The sequence below is a fragment of the Rana temporaria genome, chromosome 6 (assembly GCF_905171775.1).
Source record: "Rana temporaria chromosome 6, aRanTem1.1, whole genome shotgun sequence".
NCBI lineage: Eukaryota > Metazoa > Chordata > Amphibia > Anura > Ranidae > Rana > Rana temporaria.
The window spans coordinates 205675978-205697350 of NC_053494.1; the positions used below are offsets into that span (position 1 = coordinate 205675978).

At 46.7% G+C, this 21373-nt stretch overlaps 1 protein-coding gene across 2 annotated transcripts in view; it reads left to right on the forward strand.

Annotated features, from left to right (window-relative positions):
* LOC120944195 (tubulin alpha chain-like) overlaps positions 1-21014 on the forward strand; it is a 46250-nt gene extending 25236 nt beyond the window's left edge. For both annotated transcript variants that reach the window (XM_040358145.1, XM_040358144.1), the window contains exons 2-4: positions 17315-17537; positions 18294-18442; positions 19961-21014. In XM_040358145.1, coding sequence (XP_040214079.1) covers positions 17315-17537; positions 18294-18442; positions 19961-20932 — 1344 coding nt within the window. In that variant the 3' untranslated portion in view covers positions 20933-21014. The remainder of the gene's footprint in view (positions 1-17314; positions 17538-18293; positions 18443-19960) is intronic.
* The last annotated feature ends 359 nt before the right edge of the window (positions 21015-21373 follow it).

Below are 21373 nucleotides of genomic sequence, written 5' to 3' on the forward strand. Positions count from 1 at the left end.
TCCAGGTTTTGTTGTCAAAGCTTAAATGGGTTGTAAAGTTGTTGTTGATTATTTATTAGTATAGCGCGCACCCCTAATGTGGACCCGCAATTCCTGTAAAAAATACATTTTTAATACTTACAGTTTTGGTGTCTTGCGCGGCGTCCGTCTGCGGTGGTGTCCTCCCGCGCTGTCTGCCCGTCGAATCGCCGCTTCCCGCGCTCAGTTTGAACGCCTCCGCCGACGTATACCGAGTGCAGTACACTCGGCCACGCTCTGTGACGTTTATGCGTGAGCGAAGCCGAGCCTGGCTGAGTGTACTGCATTCGGTATATGTCCGCGGGTATCGGCGTATATCGCGCACCCACGATTTTCCCCTTATTTTAAGGGGGGGGAAAAAGTGTGCGGTATACGCTGATGAATACGATTATTTATTTATTTATATATTTATTTATTTAAAGTGGAGGTCCACACAAAAATGGAACCTCTGCTTTTTCAGAACCCTCCCTCCCATGTCGCATTTGGCACCTTTCAGGGGGGAGGTCGGTTCAGATACCTGTGCAATACAGGTATTTGCACCCACTTCCAGACAGGGGTCACGCCCCCTTCGGGAAACACATGTCCCAGAAGACAGCAGGGACCAGTTGGGGCGCGCTGCGTAGTGAATGGCAGTATGGAACCAGGAAGTGAAGCCACAATGCTTCACTTCCTGATTCCTTCACGGAGAATAGCATTGGGGCAGCTGAGAAACAAGCAATTAAACGGCTTTGGCTGCCGACATCGTGGGCACCCTGGACAGGTTAGTGTTCATTTATTAGAAGTTGGCAGCTGCTGGCTTTTAATAATTTTTTAGGCGGACCTCCGCTTTAAATAACAAACATGTCATACTTGCCTCCACTGTGCAGTTTGTTTTGCACAGAGTGGCCCCGAACCCTGTCTTCTGGGGTCCCCCAGCGGCTCTCTCGGCTCCTTCCCACTTCAGATAACCCCCTCGGGAGAGAGCTTCCCAGAGGGGGTTACCTTGCGGGTGCGCTCCCGAGTCCTGCATTCGGCGTCCTTAGCTGCCAATTGCAGGACTCTGCCCGGCGCCCGCGTCATTGGATTTGATTGACAGCAGCGGGAGCCAATGGCTGCGATCTATCCAACGAAGAGCCGAGAAGCACCGATCAAGCGTGTCCACCACGCAGGACTTTCCAGGGCTCAGGTAAGTAAAACGGAGGGGCTGGGGGGGGGGGGTAATTGTCGGATGTCTTTTCACCTTAATGCATAGGATGCATTAAGGTGAAAAAACATGAACCTTTACAACCCCTTTAATTGAAGCTGATTGGCTACCATGAACAGCTGCACCAGATTTTACGCTCTCCAGTGTTAGTAAATCTCCCCCTGTGTTTGCTTATGGCCGTGTATTACATTGCTATAAGTAAGCATTTTACTGAATGAAGCTGAATCATTCAGTCTGTTTTTACAGGGTCTATGATTGGCCCTGTCTGTGTGATCAAATTGACCAATCGCAGCTAGCAACACATTTGTACACATTGGATGGCTTGAAAGGAAGCCACCCATTGTGTACATCTGTCATGTGACCTGCACATGGTACCGGCAGCAAGCTGGTACTATGGTCATTGGCTGTGTGCCGTGGACCTGGCCTGTGACAGATTGGGCAGCTGCAATCAGCGCATACGGACAGAACATCCATTTGGGAAAGCACCCGCATGGCCATTAATCTGCTATTGACACGGGTGAGAACTTTTTTAATATTGCAAGAAACCTTCCCCCATCCAAGTCTCCATGCTTTATTTTGCAGAGAAACCACTTTGAACCCCCCCTTAGAATTTCTGGCAATGGCCATATTTAGTTATGGCAAATGATTCATGTAGCTGTAGCATCTACTTCCTGGAATCCATCTGCCCTTAGCTTAGGTATGCATGCTGGAGAGTATGCTTGGCTAGGAAAACCCCTCCTCCCCTCCTGAAGACTCCTAGGATGTATGACATAATTTGCCTAGGCAAGAAACCAGGAAGTAACTGGAAAAAGTTTAAAACCAGTATAGGCGATCTACTTTCCTATAGATTTACAAATGCTAGCAGCAGAAGGATTACAAATGGTCAATGTTTATTGGCAGAGTCTCACTTTAAAGATCCTGCAATAACAGAAAACAAGTCCTGTTGTGGCTGACGGCACAAATCCATTTTAATGGGCTGGGTGGTGTCAGCCCTGCCCAATGTCTTTTGCTAAACGACTCAACCACTCCTACTCTTAAAGTGGTTCTCAAGTCTGGGATCGCGCCATTTCAAAGCCGCATGTCAGTGCGACTTGGCTGATATCTGTGCGACGTTGTGCACAGATGTCTATACAAGTCGCACTGGAGATCAGCAAAAGTAATGCAGGAACTTCTTTTATAAATTGCAGCACCGCAAAGTCGGCGTTGCACCGTTTTGAACGGTTCCATTGCCGGCAATGGGATGTGACTTGTCATGCGATTTGATAAAAATAAAAACCGCAGAGGTGATCAAATGAAAGCTCTATTTGGGGGGGGGGGGACATAAATTGTATTTGTGTACAGCGTCACCCGATGCAATTGTCAGATAAAGTAACGCATTGCAAAGAAAGGCCTGGTGATGAAGGGGGGGTAAATCTTCTGGTGGTTAAAGCGGACCTTCAGTCGTGTGGGTTTTTTTGTTTGTTTTTCTTCTTCTTTCCATCTATTACAGGTATATGCAATTAGTGGACCTCCAGCTGTTGCAGAACTACCAGTAAGTCCCATGAGGCATAGCAAGACTCTGACAGGCGCAAGCATAACACCCAGAGGCATGATGGGACTTGTAGTTTTGCAACAGCTGGAGGTCCGCTAATTACATATCCCCGATCTATTAAATCTTCTTCCCTTGTTTTAACTTTGGATAGTAAAACATTTTTTGTGCCAGTAAATACCTTATACAGCCCAAGTCCTGTTTCTTGTCTGGTCCTTAGCCTAGGCTTATGACATCGTGCTCAGCTCACTGGTGAGAGTTTGCCAGGAAGGGAGGGGGGATGAGTCATAAGAGGGCCAATGAGAGCTAGGAGATGTGCCTCTGTGTCTGTAGGAAGTGAACAGGCAGCTTCAGCTGCCCATAGTTAAAATGGCTGCAGCCAGACTCATTTATTTTGACTGATTTTGTGTCGGTTTCTGCAAAAAAATATCAAAATAGGAAAACTGTCATTCATATAACAATAATGCCCACAGACGACAGCGCAATCATTTATATACACAATGTTTCCATTTACTCGTTTGGTTGTATGTTTTGCCAGTAGCTTAACACTTCTTGTGGCTCCTCCTCCTCCATAGACGCAGTGCAGTGAATGAGTGTTGTCACCTTAGGGCAGGAAGTGTCTTGGGCCCCATTCACACCCGATCAATTTAAATTCACTGCAAAATGCAGGACGCGTTTGCGGCACCATTACTTCTAATGGCACCACAAGCGCGCGCAATTTTCCCGTGACAAATCGCCACACGTGACGTTATCGCTCCAAAAGAAGTTTATTGAGTGACAAGCTTTGCATTGCGATTGCACCGCCATATACCAAGCGGCTTTGCCGACAATTGCGGCATGATTGGGGGTGCCATTAGGAAGTAAAAGGAAATTGCAGGTGGATGTTTCTGTGCTCAGCGACAGCCTGTCCATATGGGGCGCAGCACCCCCTAATCAATGCGCTGGACCCCTAATCTACATGCAGGGCAAAGACCACATGGATTCCAATAGGGGTGTTTTTTTTTTAGGCACATGATTAAAGCTGGAGGCTCTAATTGGCTTGCAGGGGGTCTCAAACTGGTGGCCCTCCAGCTGTTGTGGAACTACAAGTCCCATGAGGCATTGCAATGCTGACAGTTACAAGCATGACTCCCACAGGCAGAGGCATGATGGGACTTGTAGTTTTCACAACCGCTGGAGGGCTGCCATAGGTGTGCGCAGCCTATTGCATTAGGGTGTGCACCCCAAAGCCCAAACACACACTACCGATCGCTCATGGTGTTCATTCGGGAAGGGGTCGGTAAATTACATATTTACTGGCCCCTTCCCCACTCCTAAAACACCCCAGCAGCAACAGCCGAGAGGAGGGAAGCTGGCAGTGGTGCCGGGGTAAATATGGGAGCCAGGGCAGTAGGGGGAATCTGTGCTGCACAGGGTGATTGGGGTGTGCCTGGGCACACCTGGCACACCCTGTGTGCACGCCTATGTGGGCTGCCAGTTTGGGACTCTGGGCACTGAGCCCACCCAGTTGTGTGACAATAGCGAGTTTAATATTTACTATTGTCTTCATGATTGCCCTCCCCGGTCAATTCCGTCTCCGACCTGATTGGCCGAGAGAAACGATCCTATTGGCCACAGAGGAGGAGAAAGCCTGTGACCTAGATGGGGGCAAGTGTGGGGACCAATCAACTGACCAGCATACAATGATGGCGGTTGGTGCACGTGTTCTAATGTATGTATGTACTAGCATATAAACCTGTACAGACGCCTCCTGTCATTGATTTCTATGTGTGGCTGTATGCTGCAACTAGATCCCAGGATTTCTATGTGTGGCTGTATGCTGCAACTAGATCCCAGGAGCCCGTGTGCAAAAAACGTGATCTCTGATCTGTTTTATTACATTTTACAACACTGATGTCTCCTCCCATGTGACACGTTGCCAGATGCCATGCCTGCCCCCTCCATACACATCCTGGAGGCTTATGCAAATGGTTAATGCCGCCTGCAGTGTGAGCCGTGCAAGAGGAGTCCCCCCAGGCCTCATTGAGTGATGTCTGGGATCACCTGTCACTGGGGAAGCTATGTGTTCCCTCCCCTCCCCCTCTCCCCCCCCCCCCCCCCCCTCCAGGGGCTCAGCTATTCATTCAGGGTCCTATCCAAACTAGGCAATTATTGCAGCGTACACGTGGCTGGCGCAGGAGATTCCTCATTCACACTGTTTATGTTGGGCCTGTCCCATGGAAAATTCCCAGCACCTGCCTGACACAGATCCTATATAGTGACGGACACATGGAGGGTGTATACAGGAGCTAAAGTAGGGATAGCTGGGAGGTAATAATAATTATAATATATAATATGTAATGTAAAAAATATATATATATATATATATATATATATATATATATATATATATATATATAGTAATATAATACAATTATTCAGGGTTTTTACAGAGCCATATACAGTGGGGGAAAATAAGTATTTGATCCCCTGCAGATTTTGTAAGTTTTCCCACTTACAAATAAATAAAGGGTCTGTAATATTTATCATAGGTTTATTTTAAATGATGGAGACAGAATATCAACCAAAAATTCAGAAAAAAACACAATACAAATGTTCTAAATAGAGTTGCAGTTTAGTGAGTAAAATAAGTACCGTATTTATCGCCCTATAGCGCCCACCGGTGTATAGCGTGCACCCCAAACCTAGAAGGGTATCCTAAGGGGGGGGGGGGGAGAAATACTGACAGTTTCCAGTTACTTACAGTTGCCCGGCGGCCTTGTCCGGTCCGGCGTCCGTTTGCGGCATTCGTGGTGTCCTCCCCGCTTCTCCCGCGCTGTTTTTGAACGCCGCCGACATATATTGAGCGCAGTACACTCGGGTAGGCTCGGCTCCTCTCGCATAAAGGCTAGGAGGCGGCACAGGGCGTGACCGCGAGTGTACCCGAGTGTACTGCACTCGGTATATGTCGGCGGCGATCAGCGTATAACGCGCACCCACGATTTCCCCCTGGTTTTAAGGGGGGGGGGAAGTGCGCGTTATACGCCGATAAATACGCTATTTGATCTCCAAGCAAAACATGACTCGGTACTTGGTGGAGAAACCCTTGTTGGAAAGCACAGAGGTCAGACGTTTCTTGTAGTTTGGTGATCAGATTTGCACATCTCGGGAGGGATTTTGGTCCACTCTTTACAGCTCTTCTTTAAATACTTAAGGACAAATGTTCGCTGTGAATGCTCTCAAACTTTCCGACAACAAATGTCCGATGGAGGATAATCCGATCGTGTGTACACAAGTCCAAAGTACAAACACGCATGCTTAGAACCAATGCTAAAGATCAGACAACAATGGCAGAAGTTGCCCAAAGGGTGGCGGTAAAAAGCTGAAAAACCATGTGATTTGGTGAATGTTGGCTGAAAAAGTTCTGTGTGTGTGTACAGAACAGGTTCACGGCCAACACCCCCTCGGGCCTATATCCACGAAAAAAATCAGATTGTGTGTATTGGGCTTTAGTTTGAGCTCCCTCCTATATTTTCTATAAGATTAAGGTCTGAAAATTGCCTTGGCGGTATGTTTTGTGTCATTGCCGTGCTGGGAGACACATCCATGACCCTTCTTCAGTGTTCTGGCTGAGAGAAGAAGGTTCTCATCCAAGATCTTACAATACATGGCCCCGTCCATTCATTGGCCAATCAATGTGGCAAAGTCGGCCTGTACCTTTAGCAGAGAAATGGCCTCAAAGCATAAGGTTTGCACTAGGGTTGTCCCGATACCACTTTTTTAGGACCAAGTACAAGTACCGATGCTTTTTTTTCAAGTACTCGCCGATACCGAATACCGATACTTTTTTTTTTAAATGTGTCCCCCCACAGATGCAGCCATGTCCCCCCACAGATGCAGCCATGTCTCCCCATACCTAGATGCCGCCGCCTAGTTTATCAGCGTGCGGGGAACATTACAGCTTTCATTTGAATAGCTGTCTGTTCCCCGCCGCGTATAGACACTCCCCCTTGCTCAGGATTGGACGGGTGATCTGTCTATCAAAGTGCAGATCACCTGTCCAATCCCGAGCAAGGGGGAGTGTCTATACGCGGCGGGGAACCGACGGCTATTCAAATGAAAGCTGTAATGTTCCCCACACGCTATTTAACTAGGCGGCGGGGGCGTTTTGGGTACTCCCGCAAATGCTCAGTATCGGTCCCGATACTGGTATCGGGACAACCCTAGTTTGCACCTCCATGCTTCACTGTAGGGATGGTGTTCTTGGGGGTCATTATCGGAATTTTTAAAAAAAAATTTTCTTACTTCAAACACAGCGAGTCGAGTTGATGCCAAAGGGCTCAATTTTGGTCTCATCTGACCTCAGCACTTTCTCCCAATCCTTCCTTGAATCCCTTAGATCAGTGGTGGTGAACCTTGGCACCCCAGATGTTTTGGAACTACATTTCCCATGATGCTCATGCAGTGTAGTTGAACATCATGGGAAATGTAGTTCCAAAACATCTGGGGTGCCGAGGTTCACCATCACTGCCTTAGATGTTCATTGGAAAACTTCAGACAGGCCTGTACATGTACCTTCTTGAAGAGGGGGACCCTGTGGGTGCTGAAGGATTTCAGCCCATGGCGGTGTATTGCGTTACCGATGGTTTGTTTGGTGACTGTGGTCCCAACTGCCTCGAGATCATTCACAGGCTCCTCCCGTGTAGTTCTGGGCTGATCTCGTGATCATCCTCACCCCATGAGGCGAAATCTTGACCGAGGGCAATCGATGGTTATTTTGTAAGAATCGCTCCAAACAGTTGTCTCCTTCTCCCCAAGCACGCATTTACCACAATTTCAATGTAATGCTATTGGACATTCGTAGTCTGCTCCAAGACTGAATGGAGATTGTGGTGCATGTGTGCAGACCAACAAGTTGGGATTTGACGAGAGGCTTTTCTGATGGCAACCATAACATTTTCCTGATCATTTACATCAACTTTCGTTTAAATACAAAGATTTGTATGCAGTGCGATTCCTGTCTGGCTCGCATACGGTGTCCTGCACCACTCCTGTGAACCCAGGCTGAAATCCCTGTGACAAGCCTGGGTTCACACTGGATCAGTGGGGAAAACCGCATGTAATCCAGGCAAGGAATCGCACCGCATGCACTTCTTTGCAGTGTGGTTTGACCCCATTGAATTTGTATGGGCTCAAATCCCACCGCAATGGTATCGGTACTCGGTATGTGAGTACTTGACCAAAAGTATCGGTATTCTCCAGTAAAAAAGGTATTGGTGCAACTAGGGTTGTCACGATACCGATACTAGTATTGGGATCGTTACCGAGCATTTGTGCGAGTACTAATGCTCCCGATGCCTGATCCGATAACCGGAAGGCGGAGACAGTAGGGTAGCGTGGATGGAGAGGGGGTGGAGCCAGTGGGGTAGCGTTGACGGAGCTGTGGCATCGGGTGCATAAATTTAGGGGGACGCCATGCAGTGTGTGTCACTGCCGGATCCGTCCCCCTAATGTTCCTATGAATGGCTGTGGCGGGGTTATTGGCTGGTAAGGTGGTCATGGCCTATCCAGGATCAGACTTCCTATGGTTCATCCTGGTAAGCAACGCACGTGCCCCAGGCCATACACATGATGTAAAAGAAAATGTGATTTATTAGACCAGGCCACTTTCTTCCATTGTTCTGTGGTCCAGTTCTGATGCTCACGTGCCAATTGTATGTGGACATGGGTCAGCATGGGCTCCCTGGCTGATCTGCGGCTACACAGCCCCATACAGCTTTCTGTGGGAACCGGCATGAACTTTTCCAGTAGTTTGAGTGCACAGACCTGTGGGAATGGGAAGGTGATTCGAGCGGCGACCCTTGGCACAGTCTATGCCAGAGGCCGGCATTCTTCTACTGAAGGCCATGAAGATTTGTACTCAGTAGACTCTGTCTTTTGTGACGTCAATGTTCTATTCATTTACTTTCAGAGCGGTCAGAAGTGAAGCCCCTTTGTCTCTGACATGCTTACTAGACAGGACTGGCTGGGCACAAAGGCGAAAATGAAAATGCCCCCTCCCCCACCCGTCTCAAACACTGTGTGAGACTCACTAATAACACTATCATAGCTCGCAACCTTCATATTGTTTCCTCTATTTTCACCTGGTGATCCTACCATTGGGTGTCTGCAGGTAGGGGCAAGTGAACCCCCCCCCCCCTCCCCCGGCTGGGTTGGTGCTACCTATAGGCAAGTGTGCATATCAATGGGGGGGGCGCCGCGCTGCATGTCCCAGGGCTGTCACATACACAACATGGAGTGTCGGGAGTGATGGTGTTTGCAGCCCCTGAGCTTTTTTGTTACCTGAAGTTTAGTTTAAAAAAAATAAGCTCACCTTTTGTTACTTGTTACACCTATATTTCTCTCAACCCCCCTCCCCCCCCCTGTCAGTCTGCAGAAGCCATGGCCGCACCATTCATTCATAGTGTTCTGCAAATGGGGAAAAATACAAGGCCTTTGCGGCTGTCGGCTTGTAGTCCATTGAGAACTACCATGGCGCTGTTGGGTGCTCCTAGAATAGATACCGTATTTTCCGGCGTATAAGATGGCTTTTTGGATGCAAAATAAATGCATCCAAAGTCGGGGGTCGTCTTATACGCAGGTGACAGTCTGTCTGCTGCGAGCGTCCATGATTTAAAAGCTGCTCCTTCTCCTCAGACTGTCCTGTGATAGGCGGAACACAAATTTTCCCAGCAGCGCCTCTGTTCTGTGTTCCTATCACAGATGCCTTCTCCTCCTCGGACGAGCAAAACGTGAGTGTTGGCACAGTGGGGGGCAAGTGTTGGCACAGTGGGGGGCAAGTGATGTAATGGCATAGTGAGATTTGAAAAAAGACTGTTTCTGTCAGCGGTTCTGGCTACCCCTCAGCTTCCAGAAAGACTAGTAAGAAGGGGGTCGTCTTATATGGCGAGTATATCCCAAAACCAAAATTTTTCCTGGAAGATTAGGGGGTCGTCTTATACGCCCAGTCGTCTTATACGCCGGCAAATACGCCAAGTCATTAAGTCTTCCTGTCAGTATAACTACCTGGCCGTATCGGAGGTATAAAAGTGAAAATAAGTGTAGCGCCAAAATGGAAGACCCACTTATGAGGTGGATCTACTAAGACGGGAAACTCTAGGGCAATGTGTTCCTCCAAGTGGACCTCTTCCACTCAGGATAACAGACTGACCACAATAGGGTGACCCGTATCGGAGGTATAGACAGACACGCACAGTCTGCAGGACCATGGCATCAGCAGGTCGCGGGTGCAATGTTCTACAGGTCAATAACAAAAAATGAATGCATATTGCTTTACTTGCAATTTTTTTGTTTGTAAAGGTGAACTTGTATTTTAAACGAGGAGACTCCTGGTTTGCTGCAGGCCCGGATATTCTACTTACAAATGTTCTTGGCATGACTTGCAGTATAAACATTGCCAGTAAGGAGCGGTTGTATTTCATCTTATCTGTGACAACAGTGCCTGTGCTGCTGCATTGCAAGACGTGGACTGCGCTGTGATATTGGGCGCATACGGTGTAAACTTCTCATTGATCTTGGATGGGCCTCATTCACAGATGTATCTCTGTATATCAATGCAAAGGGCTGTTTTCACCCACATGGGGCTACTTTAGGTGTTCCATGCATCTGCATGCAGGCAGTCTCATTAATGTCCATTGAGATGCAGCAGCTCAGTGGACATGGCCATTGCTCCCGATATGACGTTGTGTGGCTGCGTGTCCCTGAATGCAGACATTGTGGGTTTGGGGGTCATACAGCCGCACAGCCAAGTCATATTGTGTCAGTGGCTGTGTCTGTGAATGGGACTGCCTGCCTGCGGATTCAGTGAACAGACATTAATGGGACTGCCTGCCTGCATGCGGATTCAGTGAACAGACATTAATGGGACTGCCTGCATGCAGATGCACTGAACAACCATGAATAGACACCCCTGTGAATGAAGCCTTATGGTTGCTGCTTGCTCTCTTGTCTGCAGGTGTATTTGCAGTATGTGGAGGTGATTGTAGTACAGCAGGTCAGTCTGGCGTGTAGTCGGGTTATAAATAGTAGTCGGGATCATCGGTCACCTCCCTTCCAGCTGTGTCTCATACCAGACTCCTCATGGTGTCCGGTCACCTCTGCTAGATCCCCTGTACTATGCAAGCTTCTAAATACAACCCGTGAGACAGCGGCCAACGAGACCTGGTGCCACGTGGTACGAGATGCTATGAGGATGTCCAAAAACAGCAGCGGGTCCCAGGTGTGACACTTCTGATGTCCGGATGATTCTGGTGGCCCCATGTGCCACTTTGGAGAACATTTTGTGTTGTCGACTAAAATGTCCTGGGGGTTTGGTCCACTAAATAGGACTAAAACAAATGGAATTTTAGTTTTAGTCCTAGGACTCAAACTAAATCGAAATTTGCTACCAAAATTATCACTGCCTTTCGCTGCTTTTCCCGACCCTCCTGTTTCACCAGGAGACCCGAGCCACCAGTTGGTGTATGAAGCCGGAGTCGGCTCTTATCGGGTCTCCAATGTAAAATCCCGTAAGTGACATCACTTCTGGTTTACTCGGTTGCCGATGGCGCTGATTAAAAATTACCGTATCCAGAATTTGCCTTTTTTTGGGGGGGGGGGGGGGGGTGATCTGAATACTTTTGCAAAGGAGGGATTGGGGGGGTTTTATGTATACTGTGTTCAAATCGCACATGTGAGGTATCGCCGCAAACGTCTGAGTGAGAGCAATAATTCTAGCATCAGACCTTCTCTAACTCTATCCTGGTAACTTAATTTTTTTTTAAAGTGTCGTCTATGGAGATTTTTAGGTACTGTAGTTTGTCGCCATTCCACAAGTGTGCGCAGTTTCAAAGCGTGTCATGTTGGGTATCTGTTTACTCTGCATTACACCATCTTTATACAAGAAATATTGAGCTAACTTCTTTTTCATGAGTAAAGAAAACACCCCATCCCCCCCCAAAAAAATGCTGCGCAAATTCCATGCGACATAAAATATTGCAACGATCACCATTTTATTCCCTAGGTATGTATGTATGTATGTGTACCGAGCATTTCCCGAGTACTTGTACTCGGCTGAAATGCTCTGATGCTTCACCCGATACCTGGGCAGCCAGGTATCGGGTGGTGGGAGGAGTTACAAGTCTTCTCCCCCCTCAATTTGTCAGGCTGGAGAGCGGAGGTAGGAGCCGCTAAACCCGGCTCCTACCTTTTTCGAATGGACAGTCAGTGATCACTGACTCTGTCCATTCACATAACTGAGCATCGTAACCTGTTTACGATGCTTCAGTTTATGAATGGAGAGAAGCTTCTCTCTATTCATTTCAACGGAGGCTGCAGAGAAAGGGGCAGGGGAACCTGTGTCCTTAGTCCCTTTCTCTGTCTTAAAGGGGTGATGTCAGAGGTCTGTTAAGACCCCTAATTTCTCACCAAACAAGGCTGATTAAAAAAAAAGAAAAAATTGCAATAAATAATTCATACACGTGTGTGCTAAGTAATTTTCTAGCAAAAAATATAGATTTTTTTTTTTTGTTTTTTGTTTTTTTCCCACTGGTAAGCAACAAATGTCAGTAATAGGTTTACACGTGAATGGAATAATAATTTAATGGGGGGGAAATAGGTTACAGGGCCATTAAGTAATGGATGTGCGTGGATTATTTTTGGAGAATGGTGACATGGTATAGTGTCACTTTCAATGAGTGGCAGCGCCTGCAGTAATTGGTGTTGTATAACCAGCATTTCAGGTGGATTTCATATCAGGCGTTGCAGCCCGTCACGGCGAGAGCCGCCCCACATTCCTCGCACAGATTATACCTTGTAATCCGGCACTGTGAACACAGGCTATTAAAAGTTCCAAGTCCACCTCGTGTTTTGCTGTATTATTTCGGCCGCTTACAAAACCATCTGAGCGGAGTGCCATGTCATCGCTGTACCTGGTCACAGATCAATGGCGCCAAAACAACGACCTCTATTCCTGTCCCTCCATTGAAAATAGAAATGTGTCTTTTTGTCCTGAGCAGAAACGGTTGGGTCACTGTACAGAGGACACGGATTAAAGAGTAATCCACGTGAACAGTCTGTGAACTGCAAGCACAAAAAAAGTTTGAAAGAAATAAAAATTATATATATAATTATTATGATTTTTCATTACTAGGCCAGTGTTCATTGTTATAGTATGACTATAACTCTGTCATGTAACACTGAACCCAAATGTATTTTTCATTTTGTTTTGAGACCTAGAGCTTAATTTGGTGGCATTTTAAAGAGGCGCGTCAGGCTCCGTCAGATAAAAAAAAATGAAGTCGGCAGCTACAAATACTGTAGCTGCTGACTTTTAATATATTAAGGGCACTTGCCTGTCCAGGAATCCAGCCGAGCTGATATTTTTATTTTCCCTCTCCATCATCGGCCGCTGGCACCACCATCTTGACTAGGGGACAACAGCAGTGAAGCATTGCGGCTTCACAGCCGGTTTCCCACTGCACAGGCGCAAAGTGCGTTTCTCTTTATGAATGGGTTTGCTGTGGGGAAGAAGGGGAGGCCCCAAATGTTTCATTCTGTTGCGGTACGAAAACCTTTTTTGAATAAGACATGCTGGTATTGGGGGGGTGAAATATGGTACCTAATAATCAGAGGCGTATCACGACTTTGGGATCGACAAACTATGATCTGGAACTAATGAGTAAGTCATTTGTTTATTTATTAGTTCCTTCTTTGAGAGAAAAATGGGTGGGCTCTGCAATGTAAACACTACACTGTTTACATTTGTGATAGCCGAGATTGGTCATCACAGCTCTCACATAGTACAGAGCAGCTCTGTTCACTGTTTCTGTGAATCGAGGTGTCTGATGACCGCTCAGATCACCGCCATTAACACCGTCCGTCTGAGGGTGATTAGGTATCCACCACTTCTCCATTTATAAACAAATGGAGGTCGATGAGTGGTTTAAAATTATGTTCAACCACACCAATAGATTTTTGCTTGTCTGGATTTTCCTTTTAATGTGCACCTGTCACAAATCCCACCCCCACCTTTTCAATTTTACTACCCACTTCAACAGTGCAGCAATCTATAGTCCTATATCGGGGATATGCAATTGGCGGAATTCCAGCTGTTGCAAAACTACAAGTCCCATCATGCCTCTGGGTGTCATGCTTGTGGCTGTCAGTCTTGCTATGCCTCATGGGAATTGTAGTTCTGCAACAGCTGGAGGTCCACTAATTGCATATCTCTGGTCTATATGATATGGCAACCAAGCTGTCACCTGATAATATTGTGTCCCGGCTTTGTCCCCAGAAAAAGATCCCAGCGACCATAAGTTTTGACTATGCTCATCATTTTGTAAAAAAAGGAATTTGACATAGTCAAAACTTATGGTCGCTGGGATCCTTTTCTGGGGACAAAGCCGGGACAATATCATCAGGTGACAGCTTGGTTGCCATATCGTATAGAGCAGGGATATGCAATTAGTGGACCTCCAGCTGTTGCAGAACTACAATTCCCATGAGGCATAACAAGACTGACAGCCACAAGCATGACATGCAGAGGCATGATGGGATTTGTAGTTTTGCTACAGATTGAGGTCTGCTAATTGCTTATCCCTGTTATAGGTGATCGCTGGCCCTCACTGCCACCTCTATACTAAAATGATGGGCGATCACTGGCCCTCACCGCCACCTCTATACTAAAATGATGGGTGATCGCTGGCCCTCACCGGCGATTGACCATCGGCACTTTACTAAAATTATGAGCCAACAGCTTTCCAAATCAAAGCTATGTAATGAGGGCCTACTCCAAAAAAATCTCCACTTTGTATCCAATCAGATTGTATCTTGTATGGCCAGCTTTAGACCGCTGCCCTTCTGTTCAATGTGTGCGGAGATATAACATCAGTAAGTAGACCGGAACCAGCACACGGGAGACGCCTCCTCTATGTAGCTTTGTAGTCTGACGGAATGCTGTGTTTTCTTCTGAAGTCTTTAGGGCGCGGCAGCGAGCGGCGGGTACAATTATCTGCGCTACCCTGAGGTGAGGGCGTACCGTCCTGTTCATGCAAGTTTTACAGGTTTGAGCTGGTGGTGAACTTGTGTCAATATCCTCCAACCCCCACCTGCCGCACAGCTGCTGTCCCGCGCTCTGTTTTCAAAAACTCAAATTGCACCGTGTAGTAAAATGTATGTAAACATGTTGTAAGGTGTACATGTAGGTGGAATGCGTAGAAATGGTCACGCAGGTGCTCAGCGTTTTTGCTGCTTCTCACACAGGTACACTGGATTCCACCCAGGCTGTCCCCAGTGTGTTTGTTTTATGGGGGGGGGGGGGGGGGATTTGAGTGTAAGCTCCCATGGGGCAGAGAATGCTGTGAATGTTTTTTTACAACGCGTATGTATAGCTTCTAGGTGTAGTCTTCCTTCAAAAAAGATAAATGCACCCACATTGATCAGACTAAATGTGCTTTTTAACATATTGCAATGAAGCCTGTAGGGCGGTGGTCATTAACCCTGTCCTGGGGACCCACTAACAGGCCAGGTTTGCAAGATAACTGGAATACATGACAGGTGATATAATTTGCTGCTCAGTGATTGCAGTATTCCAGTTTGCATCTCTCCAAGGTAATACATAAAATCTGGCCTGTTAGTGGGTCCTGAGAACAGGGTTGATGACCACTGCTGCAGAGCATTGCAACCGCAGGTAGTACATTATAGGAGCAATACACGTGCTCAGTGGAGGTGTGTCCATAGAGGGCGCAGGAGCGCCGCCCCCTCTCGCTCCTGCACCGCCACTGAAAACAATACATAGATTTGTGCATTGCGTGAATCTATGTATTGTCGCCGCTACCACCCCCTATTCAGATGGCCGGCCCCCTGGCGAGCGCCGGCCATCTGCATAGCAGCAGCTGGTTGGCTGTGGAAGTGTCTATCGGAGCCAGCGGCTCTGATAGGCTTAACGATTACAGCCTGAGGGCTGTAATCGTCTTCCAAATGGTTAACCAGGGGACACACGGGGTGTGCGTTCCCTGGTTAACACTGACGTGCATCTCAGCCAATCGGGTTCACTGAAACTGGTTACAGGTAACCTGATTGGCTGAAGCGACATCGAGGGCGGGAGAAGACATTGAGGGATCGTGGAGGAGGATGGCTGACCGAGAAAGGCACGTGACTGGCGGTATGTATGAAGGTCCGGATCTACTGATAAGGGGATGGAGGAAGTAAATGATGGTCACCGCTCTTGTGTCTGATGGCAGGTGGGACTTGTAACCTTCCATTCAGATATTTTAGGTTTGGCGCTTGTTTGCAGGGAATGCTGCTGTTCACTTTTATATTTTTTTTTATTGGGCTTGTTCACGTGAGCAATTGAGGGGTGGAAAAAACAGGTGACTGAGCCACAGTTATACTGCCCCATGGCTGCCCACCTTAACACAGTAATGCCACCGCACACTGCTGTACCCATGCCATGGAAAAAACTAAACGGCATGCCGCATTCAGCAGATGGTACCGAACTGGACTCATTTTAAGTGAATGAGGTCGTGTCCCAAACGCCATGCAACAGCACGCAATGGTTGAAACGGACAGTGAGGAGGCAACATATCGCCGCCTGTCCTCTAAAAAGCGATCTGCTGCAGATTACTTTTTAGAAGAGCAGTAAGCACTGCAACACATATGAACAACCTCTTAATGCTGGGGGCAGCCTGCATCATATACTTTTTTCTAAATAAATGAGTGCCACACTTAAACCACCTAACTAATCATAACGCTAAGTATATAGCATAACAGACATACATTTTATACACTTCTGTGAACTTTGTTTAGGTACGGGAAAGATGTAAGGGTCATGTATTTGACTTGGATGTCCCAGTGTGTGTGTGTGTGTGTGTGTGTGTGTGTGTGTGTGTGTGTGTGTGTGTGTGTTTTATTTTTATATATATATATATATACACAAACCGTGTACAGAAAAAAAAGTGCGTATATATAAAAAAATTAGTATGTCTTGGTGACTGTAAAAAATTCTATATTACCAAAAGTATTGGGACACCTGCCTTTATATACACATACACGAAATGGCGTCTTAGTCTTTAGGATTCAATATTGAGTTGGCCCCCCCTTTGTAGCTATAACCGCTTTCACCTCTTCTGGGAAGGCCGTCCACAAGGTTTAGGAGTGTCTATGGGAATTTTTTGACCATTTTTCCAGAAGAGCATTTGTGAGATCAGGCACTGATGTTGGAAGACCTGGCTCGCAGTCTCCACTCTAATTGTTCTATTGGGTTGAGGTCAGGATTAAGTTCCTCCAACCCAAACTCGCTCATCCATGTCTTTATGGACCTTGCCACCCCCACCCCCCAATGCTTTTCTGGAAGAACGGTCAAACATTCCCATAGACACACTCCTAAACCTTGTGGACGGCCTTCCCAGAAGAGTTGAAGCTGTTATAGCTGCAAAGGTTGGGCCAACTCAATATTGAACCCTACAGACTAAGACTGGGATGCCATTAAAGTTTGTGTGTAGATAGATATTCTCCAATTACACTTTAAATACATGTTTATTAATACAGTATAATTTATTATTTTACAGAGGGAATGTATTTCAGTCCACGTTGGCCAAGCTGGCGTCCAGATGGGCAATACCTGCTGGGAGCTGTACTGCCTGGAACATGGAATCCAGCCCGATGGACAGATGCCCAGTGATAAAGCCATCGGAGGAGGAGACGATTCTTTCACCACATTCTTCAGTGAAACCGGGGCTGGAAAGCACGTTCCTCGAGCTATCTTTGTGGACCTGGAGCCCACTGTGATTGGTGAGTTAGGCCATTTATTCTATGTTGCTGTAACATTCTGCTTGTTTCTAGAACACCTTGTTGGCCAACATGGTGCTTTCATAGGGTGAATTATACTCCATCCTGTTGCACCCATAGGGCGTCAACCACATCCTGTCACACCCATAGGGCGTCAACCAAACAGGAAGTTGGGTAAAACACCCCAGCGGGGACACGAGTATCAGTTATTTTTATTCAATAAGTTGCACATCATGAGCAGCTCTTGACTGCCAGGAAAAGGCTTTAAATGGTTCTTGAATTCCATCCTGCCCTGCAAATGTATTTATTTTTGCCAGCAACATCAGCTTTAGGTGGTAGTAGTACAGGTTCTCATTAAACTTCATCACCACAAATGTCCAGGGCACACATAATGACCATGTTATATATTATTATACAGGATTTGTATAGACAGTTTATGCCGCCCTTTACAACAGAAGGGCAGGATTAATATTCGGATTGCACCCCATTGTGCAGCAGAAAAAAAAACAATGCGATTCCCTTTATTATTGTGCCAAGTAAATTACAATACAATCCATGCAGACAATTCAGGCACAGCACAATAAAAACAAGAGTATAACTTGTATGAAGCAACACAAAACTTAATCTATTGAACAGTAAGAGTTTTGTACTCATTGTGTAGGTTTCCCTGCAAATCTGCATTTTCCAGTTTTTCAATATACAGTACAATCCTCTGCACCCTTGTGTGACTATGACCTCTGACCTTGTGTTACATTCCAGATGAGGTGCGGACTGGCATATACAGACAACTCTTCCATCCAGAACAGCTTATCAGTGGCAAAGAAGACGCTGCCAATAATTACGCCCGAGGTCATTACACCATTGGCAAGGAGATCATTGACTCTGTCTTGGACAGAATCCGCAAACTGGTATGTAATTTTTATTCATTATTTTTTATTGTTTTGGTATGTCCAATGCAGTTTTAGTCTGGATTATGTTAGTCCAGGGGTTGCCAAACTTTCTAAGCACAGGGCCTGTTTACTGGCCTTGAGACTTTAGGGGGGCACACTGAGGCCATTGGGAGTAGAAATTGTTCTGGCCCATTGTTGGTGTCGGTTTGAATAATAGCGCCCCATTGTTGGCATCAGTGGGAGGAATGGCACCCCATCTTTGGTGTCAGTAGGAGGAATAGCGTATATAATTAGTGTTGTCAATGGGAGAAATGGTGCCCCGTTGCTGATGTCAATAGTGGGAATTGTGCCCCATTTTTGGTATTGGTGAAAGGAATCTTGTCTTATATCAGTGGGAGGAAAAGTGCCCCAAAGGCCACATCCAGCCACTGGGCCGCAGTTTGGAGACCATGCTCCGTTTGGTGTGTATTGCTAGAGTGACTCCAAAGCTTTCTTATCGAGGGATAATTTGGGGTCAGTGGGAAAAAGGGAAGGATCAGAGAAGACGGGATCAAACAGCCTTTTTACACAGAGGATTAACCCCTTAGGTTCCACAGTGAGTATAACGAGCGTGCTTTAAAATGCATATATAGACTGATTTTACGGTTTTGGGTTCAGTAACACTTTAAGCCTATGCCTAAATTAAGTCTGTCGCCCCTATAGCAGAACTCCATTTTTCATTTAACTGTCAAATACCAGACCTTCTGTGGGCAACAGAGACTTCCTATTTCAAAGTTAAAGGGGTTGTAAAGGTTGTTTTTATTTTCTAAATGGGTTCCTTTTAAGCTCGTGCATTGTTGGTTCACTTACCTTTTCCTTCGATTTCTCTTGTAAATGTTTTTTTTCTCTGTCTGAATTTTACTTCCTGTTCCTCCTCTGTAAGCTTGCCCCCATCATCCGAGCCGTTCTGGCTGGGGGTTAGTCAGCGTGCTCGCCCCCTCCCTTGGGACTACTTTGTGCAGGGAGACGCGGTGGAACACATCGTCTCCCCGCAGGGATGTAGTCCCAAGGGAGGGGGCGAGCACACTGACTAACCCCCAGCCAGAACGGCTCGGATGATGGGGGCAAGCTTGCCGAGGAGGAACAGGATCTGAGAAATTCAGACAAAGAGAAAAAAACATTTAGAAGGAAATCTAAGGAAAAGGTAAGTGAACCAACAATGCACTAGCAACCAATTTAGAAATTAAACTAACCTTTACAACCCCTTTAAACAGGGCTTAGTCTTGCCTTGGGCAGAAGTTTAGGCCCCCATGTACAACCTGCTCCACAGGGATCTCCAAGAACATGATTGGAAAACAAATGTAGGCCCTCGAAGCCACAAGGTTCCTGAACTTCAGCTTCTCTGTTGGCTAAGAAACATTTTAGGCCAATTCAATTTTTCTTTAACATTTTAATAAATACTGACGCCAGTTTGAGAGCAAAAAGTTGTGGCACCAACACGAAAGTTTGTGTGGAAAGAAAATGTTCTTATTGGGTGTTTTTTGGTTTCTATTTCAGTCGGACCAATGCACAGGCTTGCAAGGATTCTTGGTCTTCCACAGTTTTGGTGGTGGCACCGGCTCTGGGTTCACCTCCCTCTTGATGGAACGTCTGTCTGTTGACTATGGAAAGAAGTCCAAGCTTGAATTCGCCATCTACCCAGCTCCTCAAGTTTCCACAGCTGTGGTTGAGCCCTACAACGCCATCCTCACCACCCACACTACCCTGGAGCACTCAGACTGTGCTTTCATGGTGGACAATGAAGCCATTTATGACATCTGCCGCAGAAACCTGGACATTGAGCGCCCAAACTACATCAACCTGAATCGATTGATCAGTCAGATTGTGTCTTCCATCACCGCCTCCCTCAGATTTGATGGAGCTCTAAATGTGGACTTGACAGAGTTCCAGACCAACTTGGTGCCCTACCCCCGTATCCACTTCCCCCTGGCCACCTATGCCCCTGTAATCTCTGCAGAGAAAGCTTACCATGAGCAGCTCTCTGTGTCTGAGATCACCAATTCCTGCTTCGAGCCATGCAACCAGATGGTGAAATGTGACCCCAGACACGGTAAATACATGGCTTGCTGCCTGCTGTACCGTGGTGATGTGGTGCCAAAAGATGTCAACGCTGCTATCGCTGCCATCAAGACCAAGCGCTCCATCCAGTTTGTGGACTGGTGCCCAACAGGATTCAAGGTTGGTATCAACTACCAGCCACCAACAGCAGTTCCTGGTGGAGATCTGGCTAAGGTGCAGCGCGCCGTGTGCATGTTGAGCAACACCACAGCCATTGCTGAGGCCTGGGCTCGCCTGGACCACAAGTTTGATCTGATGTATGCCAAGCGCGCCTTTGTGCACTGGTACGTGGGTGAGGGTATGGAGGAAGGAGAGTTCTCTGAGGCTCGGGAGGACATGGCCGCCCTGGAGAAGGATTACGAAGAGGTTGGGATAGACTCCTACGAAGATGAGGAAGAAGGAGAGGAATGAAGTGTCTTTCTACTGTTGAAATCTTAAGGTGCAATTCCCCTGTCCGTCACTTTGCAACAATAAAGATTTAAGCTAAAATATATTTTCTTATGGTTATTACTTTTTTCACTTTTCTTAAACCTAATGCTGGAGAATCTTCACAGTATCAGACTACTGGCAATACCTTGTCCAAGGTGGAACAAAGTAAGGTAAGGGGGTTTAAAGTCGAGGTTAATTTTTGTATCCTTTGTTTCCACTGACAGGCCCTGGAGGGTGTGTGGTGAATTACACCCAGTGCTACAAATATGCATTTAAAGGGGTTTTGGTGGAAGCCTTGATGGGAAGATTGCCCATTACAAAATCTTTGCAGTCCTGACGCTTTTTTTTTTCTAGTGTATGTACATTATATGACAGAATGTAGACACCCCCTCAAAATTCAGTTCCGAATTTAACATCCCCCCC